Raw genomic sequence first — 18263 nt, forward strand, 5'->3', positions numbered from 1 at the left:
CAAAGACTGACATTGTAAACAATTCGGAAAATGGAGTGTTTAGCTTGTTCCTAGCCCAGATTTTCAAAGTTGCTTTTTCAGCAATAAATATGTTCTTACATTGTCCCAATTGTTATGCAAGCTCCAATGTCCCGCTACTCTGTGAATTATGCAAGTGGGCACAATTTACATGTTTTAACTCTGAACATCCTACAAATGGAAGTTGCTGCTTCATGGCACACGTGCAACTGACTTTCTTAATGTCAGATCTACTTCATAAATGTCAAAAATGGGTTGATTTGAGATTCAAGTAGTGACACCAAAGCCACAGAGTAAGTTGGCTGCCTCAACCCATGTACTAGGTTTGCAACTTACACTGGTTGCCATTTGTACTTGGATGAAGTCTTACTGCAGCCACACAGTTTTTTTATTTTTAACAAATAATTTCTATTGTATTTTAAAGGTACATCGAGGTCCGAGTGGTCTTCATATAAATCCGATATTGTGATTGGCACAAGTCTCGATGAAAACGGTACTACATAAAATAAAGAACTAGGCACAGGTACATCCCAACTACCCCCCACAGCCCCATATGTCCACGATATATTTCTGATCAAGTACTGTCGGAGTTTATAAAACCCATCCTCAAGGCTCAGCCCCATATGATTGTATTTCAGTGTCAATTTGAACCAAAGTATGTTGTACTGGTGCTAAGAGTATACCACCTATAATCCACGCTGAGTTTTTGACATTTTCGCTACTAGCTCCATCTTTGTACACTTACCCTGTAGACTTACACAAAAGTCATTAATGCCAATTAGTTTTCCCAAAACAGGTATCATGTTCTGGGGACAAAACAAATGCACTGAGACCAGATTACCAGGCTCTCACTGCCCAGAGGTCTATCTACACTGCCAGAAAACTCAGTGGATTTCCTACAGTGTTCCATAATTATAAGTAATACACAAATTACTTGGAAAATACACACTAGAAAACATATTTTGACTATTGTGAGTATCTATGCACAGAGATCCCAAACTGCGTGACCAATTTGTTGGAAACACGCAACAGTGCAACAAGTTCATAACATAACATACAATCGCATTTAGAACAATTACTTTGAACTACTCCTAGAGGAAGTTGAGGCTACAAATGGTCCATGTATGTGAATGAGGTAAAGGATCCCGGCCTGTACTTTGCACAAATGAATGTAGTTCATGGCTAAAAACATAAAACTAAACTAAACAACAACAAACAAATTGGTGCATGCTCAGAAAACTAAAGCAGTCTCTGGCTGAAAAACAAATTTCAAGGATGGTAAATGATCCTTCCTACGGAGTACTCCAAATTAGTCACAAAACTTGCAGGTTAAAAAATTAAGAGCACAATGCAAATGAAGTATTGATCAGTACTAATTATTTTTTAAACAAATGCCTTTATGAGCAAGGCATACAGAGATATCTTGTAAATGTTAATTAGATGTAATCAAAAGCTTACCGGAATGTTGTATGAAATAGTAGAGTAGCAGCCATGGCTCCAAAGAAGCTACAGAGAAAATTAACCCGGTACGCTATGGATCCAAATGGAAAGAGGCTGATTGCAACTCTGGACAGCATAGTAAACAGAGGGTAGCCAGGAGGATGAGCAACCTAAAGAAAAATAATAGCCACAAATGTATACAAGATTGAAAATATTCATTGGCTGGCATGTTATCAAATGATAAAAGTTTGAAACAAATGCTTCATAGCTTTGATATATGGATTACTTACAAACTTCAATAACTATACACATTCATCTTTTTTTGAAAATGTACAAAGCCTCTAATTCTCTCAAAAACATCAATGGCTAAAATAATTTTTCACGACCCCCTATTGCACACAAACCTACTTCATGTTTGACGTCAACAGGGGGCCGGGGGAGGACTGCCCGGGACCCGTGGAGCCCGTACCAGGCACTTTGCCAGGCCACGGGCCGGAGGAAGGAGCACCCTGACAGGGGGGGGGAGAGGGGGGGGGGGGTAGGGTGGGGGGGTTGTACGGTCATAGCCCATCTGGTCCCTGGCAAAGAACTGCCGGGGTGTTCCGGCATACCCTGCCCCCACTAATCCGGAGGAAGGCTACCCCCCTTTCTGGTAACCCACGTGCCCCGAGTGACAGAGGGGACCCTAGGCGCGAACGCACCTGACCTCCTGGGGCCCTGGCTGGGATCCAGGAGGCAAATGAGCCCTCATCGGGACTTCCAGGCCGGCTCGGACATCTGGTCGCCTCATTGGAAAGCATTGCGCGCGACCAGATGGCCGAGGGGAAAGGTGCGACCAGAATGCCGGGACCTGAAAGGACTCCCGTCTGCCCGCCCCGAGCCTTCGCGGTAGGGCTCCCGCCTGCCCACGCAGGGCTCGGGGGGCTCCGCTTCCCGGGGGCTCGGGGACCACCGCTGGGCCTCAGGCATGGGGAGGACCACCGGAGCTCTCGGGCCCAGACGCCCGGGGGAGGACTGCCCGGGACCCGTGGAGCCTGTCCCGGGCACTTTGCCACACTGCTGGCCGGAGGAGGAATCCCTGGACGCCTGGGAGGTGTTGCCCGGGCATAGCCCATCTGGTCCCCGGCAGAGAACCGCCAGCCCGGGCGGGGTGTCCCGGCATACCCTGCCCCTAGTAATCTGGAGGAAGGCTACCCCTCTTTCTGGGAACCCGTGCCCACCGCGAGGCTCAGGGGACCCTAGGCGCGAACGTGCCCAACCTCCTGGAGCCCTGGCTGGGATCTGGGAGGCAAATGAGCCTTCATCAGGACTTCCAGGCCGGCCCGGCCATCTGGTCGCCCCAATGGAAACCATTGCGCACGACCAGATGGCAGAGGGGAGAGTTGCGACCAGATGGCCAGGACCGAAATAATACCTATGTGCCTGCCCCGAGCCTTCGAGGGAGGGCTCCCGCCTGCCCTTGCAGGGCTCAGGGGTTGCAGGGCTCGGAGAATCCACGCTGGGCCTCCGGCATGGGAAGGCCCGCAGGTGCTCCTGGGGCCCAGCAGCCCGGGGGAGGACTGCCCGGGACCCATGGAGCCTTGCAGGTCTCCGGGGCTCTGCACCAGGGTCCCTTCTCCCAGGCAGATGGACACTTGGCAGGCCGCAGGACGGGGGCTTCCCAAACCCCATGCCCTGACCGAAACCCAGGCCCCGGGGCCGGTCCCTGCTTCTCAACCCAGCCAGGCCGGGGAGATTGGGGAGCCTGCCGAGGCATGAAGGACCCCTGTCCCGGGCACACGGACCCTCAGGACGTGCGCTCGTTTTCCACACTTTTTTTCCAAAATTCTGCGTAGTGGCGCTACGCCAACTACGCCCAGCCCTAATCTTCAGACACTGTCTTTCATGTGTTTACATGCTCTGCCGATGTATGGAAGAGCTATCCTTCAAGGACACTTCATGTGTGCATGGTTACAATGTCCAATTTGTGTTTATATTGGGGGATTGTGATTGAGCATCAAGTAGTCCTTTAGCTGCAGATGCAACAAGACTTGTACCTTGCAATCATAAGCCTGTTTGTATTCACATTTTAATTGCCTATTTGTGGCTCTTCTGTTTAGGAAGTGTGATACGCTTAAATGCTTCACTCTGTGGTAACGACAGTTCTACTAACTAATCGTCATTGCACGCTTATTTGTTTTTACCTTGCTGTCATGATAACATGTTGGATTTATGACTTTTTTGTTCACACATGAAAAGGCATGTCCCCACTCAGGCCATCTTAAAGATGCAACAAAAACGCTGGTCATTTGCTAAAAGAATGTACTATGCAATATTTTCTGGGAAAGTCGTCATCATTTTGTCTGTCACCTAAACGCTGTAAACATTACTATCATGTGAATAGTACTAAAAATACATAATTATAGAAGTAATAAAAGCAACATACGATGTGCGAAAACAAAACCACCTACAGCAGGAATGTCAACTAGCTCTATGAAAGCACAGGTATAATGTGAAGCATACAATATATATAAGATGAACACTAGAAGCACAATGTACAATACTTTAAAAACAATATAATTTCATTACAACAATAAACCATATATCATACAAGCAACAAACAAAGTGCGTAATGGAATAAGTAGATGTTCAAACAGGGAATTTCATTAATTGTTAGTGATATATATACATACATACACACATATATATTACCTACTGGCGGTCGCCAGTAGGTAGTTATAGTTAGGACCACGTTTCCATAGGAAAACCGCAACATTCTATTTTGAATAACTTTGGCGCCGGACGACGAATCCTCGCGAAATTTTCAAAATAGGTGGGGCGCTCCGCTCCGCTCCTACCCTGAAAGTCTCGGGGGGATTCGTCAAGCGGGGGCTGAGATAAAAGGGGGGTCCCAAAACACGTTTTTCCCATGCATTTTTCCATAGGAACTTTAGACACAGCTACAGCCCGAACGGCTGAACAGAGTTACTTGAAATTTGGCAGAGAGGTAGTCCTCAGGTCAAGGAAGTGCCTTTTGTAGGTTTGGTGTAAATCTGTTCAGTAGTTTCTGAGAAAATAGCCTTTAAATCAATATATATATCTGAGCCAGCTTACGGTGCGCTTACGGTGCGCTTACCGTACGCGTACGGTGACGTGCGCGAGCGCGATTCTGATTGGCTGTTAGATCTTAGTAAACATTCGAATCGGTCGAAACCAGGAAGCGGCGGCCGCCATTTTCTCTCTCGCAGTCTGAGAGGGGGTTAAAAAAGAAAGGCCAAAAACATGTAAAGGGGCTGTTTAGACAGCTCCTAAGCACCTAGCCATGTTGAGGGAGTCCTCAAAGATCCCCCACATCAGTGAAAAATTTAAAATTAATTAAAAAAAAAAAATTATCCATACTCTCTCCACCCCATGTGCAAATGGTGCCAGAAGGTCACCATTTGTGCATGGCATATAACAGATGTGAAAAATTAAAATATTACCTTTCACAACGAAGCGCATCATATGTCCTCCATGTGCGCACGGTGCGCGAAGCGCATCGTGCGTACATGGCCCATGTAGCGTAACGTGCCCACCGTGCCCAACGTGCGTGCACGGCACTAACTGCGTAAAGTGGGCGCGCGGTGCGCAAAGCACACCGCGTGCTCACTGTGCGCGCACGGTGCGCGAAGCGCACCGTGCGCGCACGGAACGAACTGCGTTAAGTGGGCGCGCACGCCACGAATGGCGTAAAGTAACTTAGCATTTAAAAAAACGTACAAATTCACTGAAAAAACCATAGGTTTCACACACGTTATAGTCAGGAATTAGCATTTAAAAAACCTTGCTAATTCAGTGAAAAAACCATAGGTTTCACAAATGTTATAGTTAGGAATTAGCATTTAAAAAACCTTGCAAATTCACTGAAAAAACCATAGGTTTCACACAAGTTATAGTTAGCTGTACATTTCACTCGTAAAAAACCAATGAAATTCCCCCGTTATAGTTAGTGCAGGCAACTATAACTCACGCGACCGCAATCTTCTGCTGATGACATATGTGTCTTTATGAAAAAAAAATATTTGTAATATATGTATAGCTAAAATTTAATGGAAGAAGACATGGGCAAATAAGTGTCTAAATACAGTATTAGCATCAGCAGAGGATTGCGGTCGCGTGAGTTATAGTTGCCTGCACTAACTATAACGGGGGAATTTCATTGGTTTTTTACGAGTGAAATGTACAGCTAACTATAACTTGTGTGAAACCTATGGTTTTTTCAGTGAATATATATATATATATATATATATACACAAAAGATATGCTGAAGCCAATTCACGGTTCACTGCACTGTTTTATTCTTCAAGTGAAAAGTTGCAGAAGAAATACTTTTCCTGACGCGTTTCAGCAGTTACGCCTTAATCATAGGATTGAAGTGTACATAGCGCTCAGACACAGGTGCTTTATATCTTTTTGACCACGTGACCTCGAAAGAAAACCTACAAGTCCCAGCATACATCAGTGAAGTTCTCAAGTACACTCTGCGCTCCGGTGAGTATACATATATTCCATAGTGGTGTTTTCTTTCCTTCACCTAAAGTCACAGTCCATAAAACATTAAGTGCGATGCATTCTGAATTTAAAGAGGCCACGTGCTAGTTCCAAAATGTTTAACATGTTCCGAGCACATTTTCAGCCTTCTGCCTCTTGAGATGCATTGTCTCTGCAACATGCGGAGTCCGGAATTGCCAGGGTGAAGAATTCACCTCTCCCTTTCTCACCTCGACTGCTTATAATTCCTGGAAATCCATTTTCGTGCACAGGAGGCAAGCAGGTCATGCCCCCCAATTAAACATCACCAGAAATCCTTCGTCGTCGGGGGCCCCCGACCCTGCAGGGCGGCCTGAAAGATATGCTGAAGCCAATTCAGTGCAGTGAACCGTGAATTGGCTTCAGCATATCTTTTGTGTGTTTTAATAAAATGGGAAGCTTCGTCCCCATCAGCTGAGGCCGCCCTGCAGGGTCAGGGGCCCCCGACGACGAAGGATTTCTGGTGATGTTTAATTGGGGGGCATGACCTGTTAGCTGGTCGTCGGTGATTCTGGTCTAGTTTCTTCGTGGGAGCAGGTGCTGGTGTCTGTGGATGGTGGGTGTTCTGAAGGTGAAGTGGACGCATCGATGGTCAGTCCATGGGAGTTCAGTGGTGTGACTGAAGGTGATGGAATTTCCTGTTGTGAAGAGGAGGTCGAGGGGGTTTCCTGCTGAGTGCGTGGGTTTGGTCACGATCTTGCAGAGTCCAATGTTGTGGAGGTTGTCCCGGAGGGATGTCGTGCTGGGGTCCAGTTGGTTGTCGAGGTGCAAGTTGAGGTCTCCCAGCAGGGTGTAGTTGGTGGACGCGATGGCATGCGGAAAGATGATGTCTGTGATGGAGTTGGCAAAAAGTCTGCGGGGTCCAGGGGGTCGGTAGATGAGAATTCCTCGGAGGGTGGAGGTAGGGCTGGCCAGTATCTTGAAGTGAAGGTGTTCCATCAGGTCTGTGGGCGCGTCGGGGAGTGTGCTCAGGTGGAGGGTGGATTTGTGGACGATGGAGATTCCTCCTCCCAGGTGGGTGGGGTGGTCCTTCCTGGAGATCTTGTATCCTTGGGGAATGGCAATGGCGATGTCCGGTCCAGAGGTGGTGTTGGTCCAGGTTTCGGTAAAGAATGCTACATCCGGGGTAGTGCTGTCGAGGAGGTCCCAGATTTCAGTGGAGTGTTTGTGGAGGGATCAGACGTTGAGGAGGACGCATTGCAGGTTCTTCGGTTCGGTTGTGTTCTTGCGGGCAGATTGCGCTGGGTCAGTGGTGTTGGCGGTGCTGCAGGTGTGCCAGCAGCGGTGATAGCTGAAGGGTCCGTGGGTGGCGGCTGGTGATGCTAGCTTGCAGTCGCTGTTGTCGCCTGGGTTGAGAGCGTGGAGTGCCACTGGGTTGTAGCGTTGGCGATGCAGAGATCCAGGGTTCTTGGCGCTGGTCGCAGTCAGGTCGCGGATGGGGGCAGACGAGCTTGCCTTTGGCGCCCCGGTGGTACGGCCGCCATTATGTAGGGGTCAGGGTGGGCTGAATAGCTGGGAGGCGGGGAGGAGAGCTGGATTGGGCCAGTCGCACTGGTCGTGCTGGGAGGGGAGGGGCCGAGGGGGCAGCAGCGGCGGGGAAAAATGGGCTGAAAAAGGCAAAAAGAGAGAAAAGTGCAAATAAGGCAGCAAAAGTGCAAGAAAGAGTGAAGGAAAGACACAGAGGACACAGGAGAGTGAAAGGGGGAGATTGAGATGAGGGTAAAACGACAGAAAATGGAGGAAAGAGCCAGGAGAGTGAAGGGGGAAGATGGAAGTGAGGGAAAAAACGAGTGAAAAGGAGAGAAGAAGCGGAGCAAGAGAATGGAGCCCCAGGTCCACTGGACCACCAGGGATGAGGCGCAGGTGAAACCTGCGGGTGGAGGAGGGCCTCGAACGCCAACACTCGAGAGTGCAGGGGCTTGGGGAAGGCCTCACTTAATGGTGGAGCTGCGAGGGAGGGAGAGCAATTTCACTGACAATGAGTCAGTGGTCTTGCTCTGATTATATTTAAATAACATTGTTGAAATTACGAAGATTAACCAATGATTCTGACAGCGTGCTATGGACTTTGTGAACGATGATTGATACAATAACAAATTGATGGTTGGACACTTAGAAGCGAGTCTTTAAGCTGTCAAAAGAAGGAAAAGAAATTGGATAATTCAGAAGTGAAGTACTTTTTACAGAGGTCTGCCTTTTCACTAATATTAACCCACAGGATGGGTGCAGGTCACTTGTGGAGAGCTGGCCATTGAACATCACTGAATATAAAACCCTTGGATCAACCACTGCTGTGAAGGGCTGAGCAAGTAAGGGTGGGCTCAGGGCCTGGCCACAGGTAAGGCCCAGTCCCACTGCTCACGGCCACAGGCCATGCACTGCAGGGTTTGGCCACAGCGTCTGTGCATAGAGCAAGCCCACTGGCCAATCCCCATTATATGTTGGATACAGGGTCTGGTGTAACACTAGGCCTTTCAAACAACCTCCACTGTCTATGTCCAGAGTCTGTGCATAATGGGGCGTTGGCTGTTAGCGGAGGGGTGTGTACAGACCCTTGGCTAAACCCTGTGTCAAACTTACCCTCTGTACGGCTTAAGATGTTGTTGTTAGACATGTCATTTTTTGGTGTGGTTTCCCCTGACATTTTGCCTTCTGACCCCCTGTTTTTGATTGTCTGCAGAACTTCGTTTTTGCTAGTTTTAGGACTGTATACTTTGTAACTGCTGATCAGTGCTAAAGTGCATGAGCTATGTGTCTTAAATGTAATGGCATTTGGTTTCTTCATGATTGGCATATCTGCTTTACTGAGAAGTCCATAGTACAGTGCAGCACATGAGCCCAGGGGCTGTAAATCAAAAGCTACCAGTGGGAATGCAGCACTGATTATGCCACCCACATGAGTAGCCCTTCAAACATTTTTCAGGCTTTCCACTACAGAACCGGTGTGTGCAGTTTTCAACTGCCATTTCGACCTGACAAGATAACCTACTTGTCAGGACTGAACCATCCTTTTTATTACACATTAGGTCACCCCTAGAGTAGGCCCTCGACAGCCTGTGGACACGGTGCAGTGTACGTAAACGGTAGGACATGTACCTGTAAGTTTTACATGTCTTGCAGTGAAATACTCTTAAATTTGTTTCTCACTACTGCAAGGACTATCTCTCCCATAGGTTAACATGGGAGCGGTCTAGTAACATTTTGCAAGTGTAACTTTCAATTGGGAAAGCCCAGGAAAAGTAAATTTGGTGTCTCTGTACTCACAATTTAAAAACACATCTTTTATTGCAGTTAGGTTTAAATTGTAGGTTGAAAATGCAACAGAAAGTTTACGTTTTCTTACTTCAAACTTTCTGTGTCTTCTGCCCGTCTCTGGAATACACATATGGGTTGGGTGACAGCTGGGCTTTGTGCATTCCCTCTAGACAGTCACCCACAAAGGGAGCTGAGGTGTGCCACTCACATCCTGATGGCCCGTCACCAGGCTGAAGGGTTTTCCTTAGCTGGAGTGGGAGGGAGGAGCTGACACTTGCACCTGAAGAGGGCTGTGCCTGTATCCACACAAAGGGTTGCATACCACCCTGTAGTGAGTGTGGAGCCAGGGCAGAAAGGGTAGGGTCTTGTGCACTACAAATACCATTCTTTGAAGTTTCCCTACTTCAAAGGCAAAAATGGGTATAAATACTGAACCTCTGACACTATATACTCATAACTCTTTGGGAACTGATGACATTCTACCAGGAAGAGAAGCTGTTGTGCTGCCAGGAGAGACTGCCACTTTGCTTCTTGCTTAGCTGTGTTGGTCTGCTGCTTCTTGCCCGAGAATGAGAGGACTAGACTGGACTCTCTACATCCTGAATCTCTAAAGGTTCTCAAAGGGCTTGCCTCCGGTTTCTGAAGTCTCAGATAGATCAAACCAGATAGATTCACCTGCATCTGGCTACCAGCACCTGGGCCCCTGTGCTGCGAGTCCTGCTCTACCAAGGGGCGCCAAAGACAGTCCTGGGCCCTTAGAAGTGAGTGTTTGGTGCTGCAACCCAAGAAACAATGCATCAACACTGAAGCGTCGATCAGAACCAGCAGATTTCCCTAGGATATCGACGCAATGCAGTTGCCTGCCCCGAAGCCATAGACACTGATCACTTTTTTTTTTTTTTGCAGATTTATATAGCGCGAAATCGACCCAAAGGTATTGGAGCACTTTACATGAGCACCGGTTACGTTACACAAGGACACATTCATTTTCTTTTGGTAGGCACGGGGAGATTAAGTGATTTGCCCAGAATCACTGGAGCTGGGAAACAAAGGTTCGAGCCTCGGTGTCGCGTCCACATCCTAAGTCGGCAATCTAGCTGTCAGACCACATCCTCTCCCCATTACTGACTGCGTGACGCACCAACCACGACTTACAATGCAGCTCCGACTTTGCCGATGCAGCGCCTCCGCATCACGCTTCTGCATGGGTCCCTAGACTCCAACGACCCCATGTCCTGTGAGGCTCCGTGACAATGCATCGCTTGTGGGCTGCACGCATCGCCAACAGTCCAGCAGTTTGAATTCCACGATGCATTAGCCTGACGCACAACGCTCTTGACGTCGACACATTGACGATGTTGCCCGACTTCAGAAAAGACGCACGCATCGCCTTCGACAGCATCACATCCCTTCCCTTGCTCAACGCATCATTTTCAAGCTTCAACACATCCAAGGTAGAGTCAGAGGGTCTGCGTTACTCCTGTATCTGGCCCGTGGTCCATTGCGGTCAGACTGGACTTTTGGATTTGAACGAGTAAAGCACGACCAGATAGCGCCAGTTGGAGCTATTGATTTTTAAGCACTGCATCTTTGTTTAATATTGCAAAATTCATAACTTGACTTGTGTATGCAGGATTTTTATCGTTTTGGTCTTGTTTTACTCAGATAAAGAGAGAGTGTGAGTGAGAGTGTGTGTAAATTTTTTTACACACTGCCTCTTTAGTTTAGCCTGACTGCTCTGTGCCAAGCTTCCAGAGGTGAGCACCAGTAAACTTTTAGTGTATACTACACTTACCCTGACTAGGAGTGTGGTTCCTGATTGGACAGGGTACATACCTCTGCCAACCAGAAGCCCAATTTCTAACAGTTGAGCAGCGGAGGTTTGATACTTGCAGAAAGTTGGGTGCAGGGTCTTGCTAGAGCCTGGGCAATGAGTCCTGATGTGGATCGGGTGGAGGGTCTGGCTGGAGATTGGGACTGAGATATCATGAGGGATGTAAAATGTAAGGTCATAAGCAGTACATGAAGGAGGTGCAAGTTATAGTTAGTTCACTAAACTATAAATGGCGTATTTCAGTGTTTTTTTCAGAGCTGTTACGCAACTGAGATGATGGGTAGGATGAGTAAACTGATGTGGAAAAGGGATGCTGTACTTCTGCATACATCTCTCAGTTGAACTATTTTTAGCCCCTTAAAAAAAATACACATATATATATAATGCCTCAAATTATTAAAAATCATACCTCCCACACAATTTTAACCTTCTGGTTTCATACCTGCATTACCATCTCAATGCTCATTTACTAGCCTGCTGTTCAGGAAAGGCTTTCAATTAAACAACTCCTACTCCAATAAAGTGGCAGGTAGGAGTGCCTGTTTTTTTTTCTTGAATAAAAAATGTTATCACTCTAGTTGTTCATTAGAACTCTGTGGTGACGCTAGTGTTGATTACTAAGAAATTAATTGAGAGACTGCTGCCGTTTTGGAAGTACATGTTTCACACTGCATTTCAGAATATTTTACCAATAAGGATGAGGAAGGTATTTGAGAACTCATAGAAAATGGGTCCTCACTTTAGCTTTCTAGAGCACTAATCATAATTTCTAGGACAAAAAGAACCCCCTCAATTTTGCTAATTTCTAAAGGAAATGTTTTACGTTTTTCAGCTTTGATTCAATTAAGATGTCCCCTAGGGTGCCGCACGTTTGTCATGAATACAGCATGTTAGTGTGGTTATTGTTCATTAGAATACTGTGGTAAGCAGCAGTAGGACTCAGAGGAATCAACTGACAGGCTGCTGCTGCTTCTGTTAGAATATCAGACTTTATTCTCACATAGCAGTGGAACATAGCTTGAACTTATATGGAAGCTTTCGAGATTTGCACCCAAATTTAAAAAAAAGCCCTCTTTCTGAGTAAAGTTCTAACTTTTTGCCAGTTTTGGTGTAATATTGTTCAGCGTGTTTCTGTATCTACGACCGACATTTTCTTTGGGAATTTATACTTCTATGGAAACTCAGACCTACCTATAACTACATCTGGCGATCGCCTTATGACCCCTACTATTAACATTCTTGCATATGGGCCACATATTTTAATACAATTCATTTACTTAGTAACATCAACCAGACACATTGGCCACTATAGATGACTGGTTTTGATGTGGATCCCAAACCCCCGCAATCATGTTACAGCGTTGTGTCCACAAACAATTTTATGTGGAACAAACACATGAATAAATGTAATTAGTGACCTTTTTCACACACTACAATATGGCCGCTGTACTGTGCGGAGCAGGGCGCTACAGCATACTTGAACGCGTTGGTCACGTGCTGTGACCGACGCAACCCGGAAACCAGCCCCACCCCGCTCGAGACACCGTGGAGTATTTGAGCGCTCCTCGCAGGCAGCTGTCTACATCCCGGTGCCGGCGGAGCAGGGTAGGTTTTGACGGCTCACATCCTGGAGCTTACTGGTGAGTCTTGATGGTGCTTGATGGTTTCTTACTCGTAATCTCCGATGTAAGAGAAGGTAAGACGTGGTCGATGGGTCCTTGCACTAAGTAACTAATGTGCTCCTCCTGCTTGCAGTGCTGGCATTTGAGTCGTAGGTGGGGGGGGATGAGGGCCTTACACCGGCCATGATCGAGTACTAACTAACCTTGGTACCAGCCACCCCACCTCCCCACCTTTGACAACATTGAACTCCGGTAGAGCGCCTGCGACATGGATTGTGTGTTATGATACTGATATGCTACGATTTCATACAGCGTTCCGTACACGCACAAATTACACGGGAGATACTAGGGACTCAGCAACCTCCGCCTCATTTGGTTACACTGAGTTGCCTCCAATTTTTGTTCTTTAAATTAATTTCACAGGACATAACAATGCATTAGTCCAGTTTCCCTGCCGGTAGCTGACAGAGGCGATACTTGATTTACTATTAGGTTAGTGAGTTCAGATCACCACCCACACACTAATCGTTGGTACTCAGTCTTTTGATTTTTTTAAATAAAGTTTTTAACTAAGACACTATCATTGTTTAGATATGCCGCACTTTAAGTAGGTTATGGTCCAACACACCTACCCCCTGTCACTATTCACTTGATATGTGACAACACCTCACTTTGTTTTCGTGGACTGACCACTCACACATTGTTTGATGGTCACCTTTGTATATGAACATGGAGAGAGAGAGTTGTCATGACCATGATCATTATCGATTGATACAGATGAAACTATATATAATTATTTGTATATGTATTTTCTTGTATAACTCTCGTAGGTCGCTCTGAGATACTGTGGGTACTTGACTCACAGCGTTGTGATGTGGTAGGTAGTTCACACCCACCACATAGTGTAGATAATCCAAACACTAGGTCCTGATGAATTGCCACGGATCCTTCTGACCCGACAGCATGAAACATGTTGACCCAGAGAGTTGAGCATAGTTAAACTGAATCATAATCTTCAGGTAGCTGCCACTCTTCTTCACACTTTTAACCAAGTGGATAGCCAGTCTGAATAAAAATAATTTTTGGACTATCCAACTTGTTTTAACCACTTCTCACCACATCTACACTCCACTAGGCCCCTTACCCCCACTGCAACATACGGCTAGGAACAAAAGATCTCCGCTAAAGAGCCACTTTATGGGAGCCCGTTGGGTATTGCAGCGCCGACCCGACGAGGAGCAGGCCCATATGATGAAGCATGACACCTAGCTGGCTGGGTGTGGGAGGGCCATAGTTCCTACAGGAGGAATCCCCCTCCTTCCACAACTGTCTAGAGAAGCACACACGTGGGTGCTGATTGACATATATCTCTCTCCTTCGTTTAATCACTAGAGGAACTTCATACCCTTTTTCTGACAATATGACTGGACATGTATGCTGGACCTCCTCCTTCTAAAAAGCCCTATAGTCCCACCTTATTTGATTGATCGTCACTCTGGAACATATAAATATATCAAATAGTTAGTCTACCTAAGCTCCTTCCTGGAAAGTTACGGAGTTATCTGTCAAGCAGGGAAAGAGATTTAGAAGTCGCATTGGCAAAGCCAATAGGCTTGCCTACTGGCTTTGGTAATGTGTTTTAGCCATTATGTACACCAGTGAGGCGGCTGTTCATCATGGCTAAATGTAAGTGGGGTGGGATAGATTGGAGTGGGGTAGATTGGCGTAGTGTGGATTGAGTGGGGTAGATTGGAGTGTGGGAGTTGGGTAGATAAGAATGGTGGATTAGAGTGGGGTAGACTGAATTGGAGTAGAATGAAGTGGAGCAGATTGGGGTAGATTGGATTAGGGTAGATTGGGGTAGAGTGGAGTAGGATACACTGGGGTGGAGTGGGGTACACTGGGGAAGAGTGAGGTGGCTTGGGGTAGACTGGAAGGGGGCAGTGCAGATTTGAGTGGAGTGGGGCAGACTGCCTGGAGTAGCATAGAATGGAATGGGTTAGATTGGGGTTGTTTGGAGTGGGGTAGAATGGAGTACATTAAATTGGGGTAGATTGGGGTGAAGTGGAGTAGATTGGGGTAGCCTGGACTGGGGTAGATTGGAGTGGAGTTGGGCAGGGTAGAGTGGGGTGGGGCAGATAGGAGTGGGGTAAACTGAAGTGGGGTAGATTAGGGTAGAGTGGGGTAAACTGGAGTGAGATAGATAGGAGCAGGGTGGTTTGGAGTGGGGTAGATTGGAGTGGAGATGAGCAGAGTGGTGTGGAATAGATTGGGATGGGTTTGGGTGAATTGGAGTAGATTAGATTGAATTGGAGTAGGGTAGTTTGGGATGGAGTGGGATAGGGTAGATTGGAGTGGGATGGAATGAGGAGGAGTGGGTTAGATTGGACTGGAGTGGGATAGATTTGGATGGCATGTGGTTGACTGGAGTGAAGTTGAGAAGGGTAGATTGGGTAGAGTAGAATTGAGTGATATAGCGGGGCTAAAATAGTATGGGTGGAATGGGTAGGGTAGAATGAAGTGGAGTAGATTGGGGTAGATTGGAGTTGGGTAGATAGTGGTAGAGTGGAGTGGGATATATTGGGGTGGAGTGTGGTACACTGGGGAAGAGTGGGGTGGATTGGGGTAGACTGGAGTGAAGTCGGGTAGATTTGAGTGGAGTGGGTCAGACTGCGTGGATTATAGTAGGGTAGAATGGAATGGAGTGAGGTAGACTGGGGTAGTCTGGAGTGGACTAGACTGGAGTAGAGTGGAGTGGGGTAGATTATATTGGGGTGAAGTGGAATAGATTGGGGTAGCCTGGACTGGGGTAAAAAAGAGTGGAGTAGGTTAGAGTGGGGTGGGGCAGATAGGAGTGGAGAGGAGAAGATAGGAGTGGGGTGGATTAGGTTGGAGTGGGGTAGACTAGAGTGAGATAGATAGGAGCAGGGTAGTTTGGAGTGGGGTAGATTGGAGTGGAGATGGGTAGAGTGGTGTGGAATAGATTGGGATGGGTTGGGGTGAATTGGAGTGGAGTAAATTGAAAAGCAGTAGATTGGGATGGAGTGGATAGGGTAGATTGGAGTGGGTGGATTGGGGAGGAATGGGTTAGATTAGACTGGAGTGGGATAGATTTGGATGTCATGTGAAGTTGAGTGGGGTAGAATGGGTGGAGTAGAATTCAGTGATGTAGAGTGGCGTAGATTGGAATGGGTGGAGTGGGGTAGGGTAGAGTGGAGTGGAGTGCAGTTGGATGGAGTGGAGTGCAGTTGGATAGACTGGAGTGGAGTTGAGACTGGATTGGAGTGTGATAGATTGGGAAAGAGTGGAGTGGGTTGGACTGAGGTACATTGGAGTGGGGTGGATTGGGGTAGATTGGAGTAGTGTAAATTTGAGTAGTGAGGTAGATTGGGGTGGAGGGTCATAGACTGGAGTGGGGTGGGGTTGATTGAGTGGAGTAGATTGGCTTGAATGGAATGGAGTAGATTAAAGTGGTATGTGTTCGACTGGAGTGGGGTAAAGTAGAGTGGGTTGAATTTCAGCAAAGTGGATTGGCATGGGGTAGACTGGAGTACATTGGATTGGAGTGGGACAGAATGGAGTGAGGTAGATTGGAGTGGGATAAGTAGTGTGGAGTGGAGGGGCATAGAGTGAAATGGCATATCATGGAGTGAGTGGCGTAGATTGGAGTGGCATGGAGTCACGTGGTGTGTCTTAGAGTGGAGTGGCATGGCATATCGTAGCATGGAGTGTTGTAGAATGGAGTGGAAGGGCATAGAGTCGAGTGGGGTAGTGTGGAGTATGCATGGTGTGGTAGTTCACTGCCATTACAGACAACACATTTTCAATAGAAATGATCATTACATTTGTACTGAAGTACGGTTCTACTGCACACAAACGATAATGTGTGTAAATGTCATCACCTAGTATATTGATGTGTTTTGATCATACTCAAATATCCGCTTCTACCACACGACAGAATTACAAAAACAAGCATTTGCAATGCAATAGGTCTCGCAATTACGCAAGTTTGAGCTATTGGCACTGTAAATGACAATGCCTCTTATTTATGTTTTTGTTTATAAAACATAAATAAAACGCATTGTCAATTACAATGCCAATAGCTCAAACTCCCGTAAATGCGAGACCTATTGCATTGCAAATGCTTGCTATGGCTTCAGGTTGGGGTGTGGGAGTTCTTTTACAATCTGACTGGGTTCAGATCCGGCAGAGCGGACTGTTGACCTGACGTCCTTTGCAGTATCTTGAAAACTAAGATGACATTGGTTAGAGCTGTAATCTGTGCAAAGATGAATGTGTGAATTTGCTGCCTAAGCTTTTGACACTCAGAATAGACATACTAGACATGCAGACTAGTTTCGAGTGAGAGAAGGGAGTGAGGTATGTCTCTGAAGGGACAGTGCCGAGGGAGAGAAGGGAGTGAGGTATGTCTCTGAAGGGACAGTGCCGAGTGAGAGAAGGGAATGAGGTATGTCTCTGAAGGGACAGTGCCGAGGGAGAGAAGGGAATGAGGTATGTCTCTGAAGGGACAGTGCCGAGGGAGAGAAGGGAGTGAGGTATGTCTCTGAAGGGACAGTGCCGAGTGAGAGAAGGGAATGAGGTATGTATCTGAAGGGACAGTGCCGAGGGAGAGAAGGGAATGAGGTATGTCTCTGAAGGGACAGTGCCGAGGGAGAGAAGGGAGTGAGGTATGTCTCTGAAGGGACAGTGCCGAGGGAGAGAAGGGAGTGAGGTATGTCTCTGAAGGGACAGTGCCAAGTGAGAGAAGGGAGTGAGGTATGTCTCTGAAGGGACAGTGCCGAGGGAGAGAAGGGAGTGAGGTATGTGTCTGAAGGGACAGTGCCGAAGGAGAGAAGGGAATGAGGTATGTGTCTGAAGGGACAGTGCCGAGGGAGAGAAGGGAATGAGGTATGTGTCTGAAGGGACAGTGCCGAGGGAGAGAAGGGAATGACGTATGTCCCTGAAGGGACAGTGACGAGAGAGCTATAGTGAGAGATGCCCTTGAAGGGACAGTATGAAGAGAGTGAAGCGAATGAGGGGCATTAATGAAAGGAATGCCGACTAGAGGAGAGATGGGAGCTACTGTTCCAGTCCACAAGTGACACATAATCCTGTCCCTTAAGCTGTCTCACCTCGAGAATGACTCTGACGTTGTATATTGCTGTTGCAATACCTGCTTTTCATTTCTGACCATGTTTGTACTTTGATGTGTTCCTGTGAAGTTCATAGCCTCTCCCCTGATGACGTTTCTTTAATGGTTCTGCAGACGGAGCGCCAGGTATCCCGGTGGTTCATGCAGTGCCTGCGAGAGCAGGCACTGCTTCTGGAAACCATCTTTCTGTATTACGCCTACTTCGAGATGTCACCCGCGGAATTGCTGACCTTCACCAAGATCTTCAAAGAACAGGGCTTTGGTCGCCGGCAGACAAATCGACACTTGGTAGACGACACCATGGATTCCACTGTAGAACGCATTGGGTATGTGTGCCGAATCTGGAATCAACGGAGTGACCCAGACTGCTGAAATGGAAACTTCAGTTTAGAAG

At 47.1% G+C, this 18263-nt stretch overlaps 1 protein-coding gene across 2 annotated transcripts in view; it reads right to left on the minus strand.

The window, feature by feature from the left end:
- Positions 1–18263, minus strand: part of TMEM260 (transmembrane protein 260) — a 459752-nt gene that overhangs the window by 389724 nt on the left and 51765 nt on the right. For both annotated transcript variants that reach the window (XM_085626148.1, XM_085626147.1), the window contains one exon: positions 1477–1628. In XM_085626148.1, coding sequence (XP_085482274.1) covers positions 1477–1628 — 152 coding nt within the window. The remainder of the gene's footprint in view (positions 1–1476; positions 1629–18263) is intronic.

Source organism: Triturus cristatus, chromosome 9, assembly GCF_964204655.1.
Source record: "Triturus cristatus chromosome 9, aTriCri1.1, whole genome shotgun sequence".
Lineage (NCBI taxonomy): Eukaryota > Metazoa > Chordata > Amphibia > Caudata > Salamandridae > Triturus > Triturus cristatus.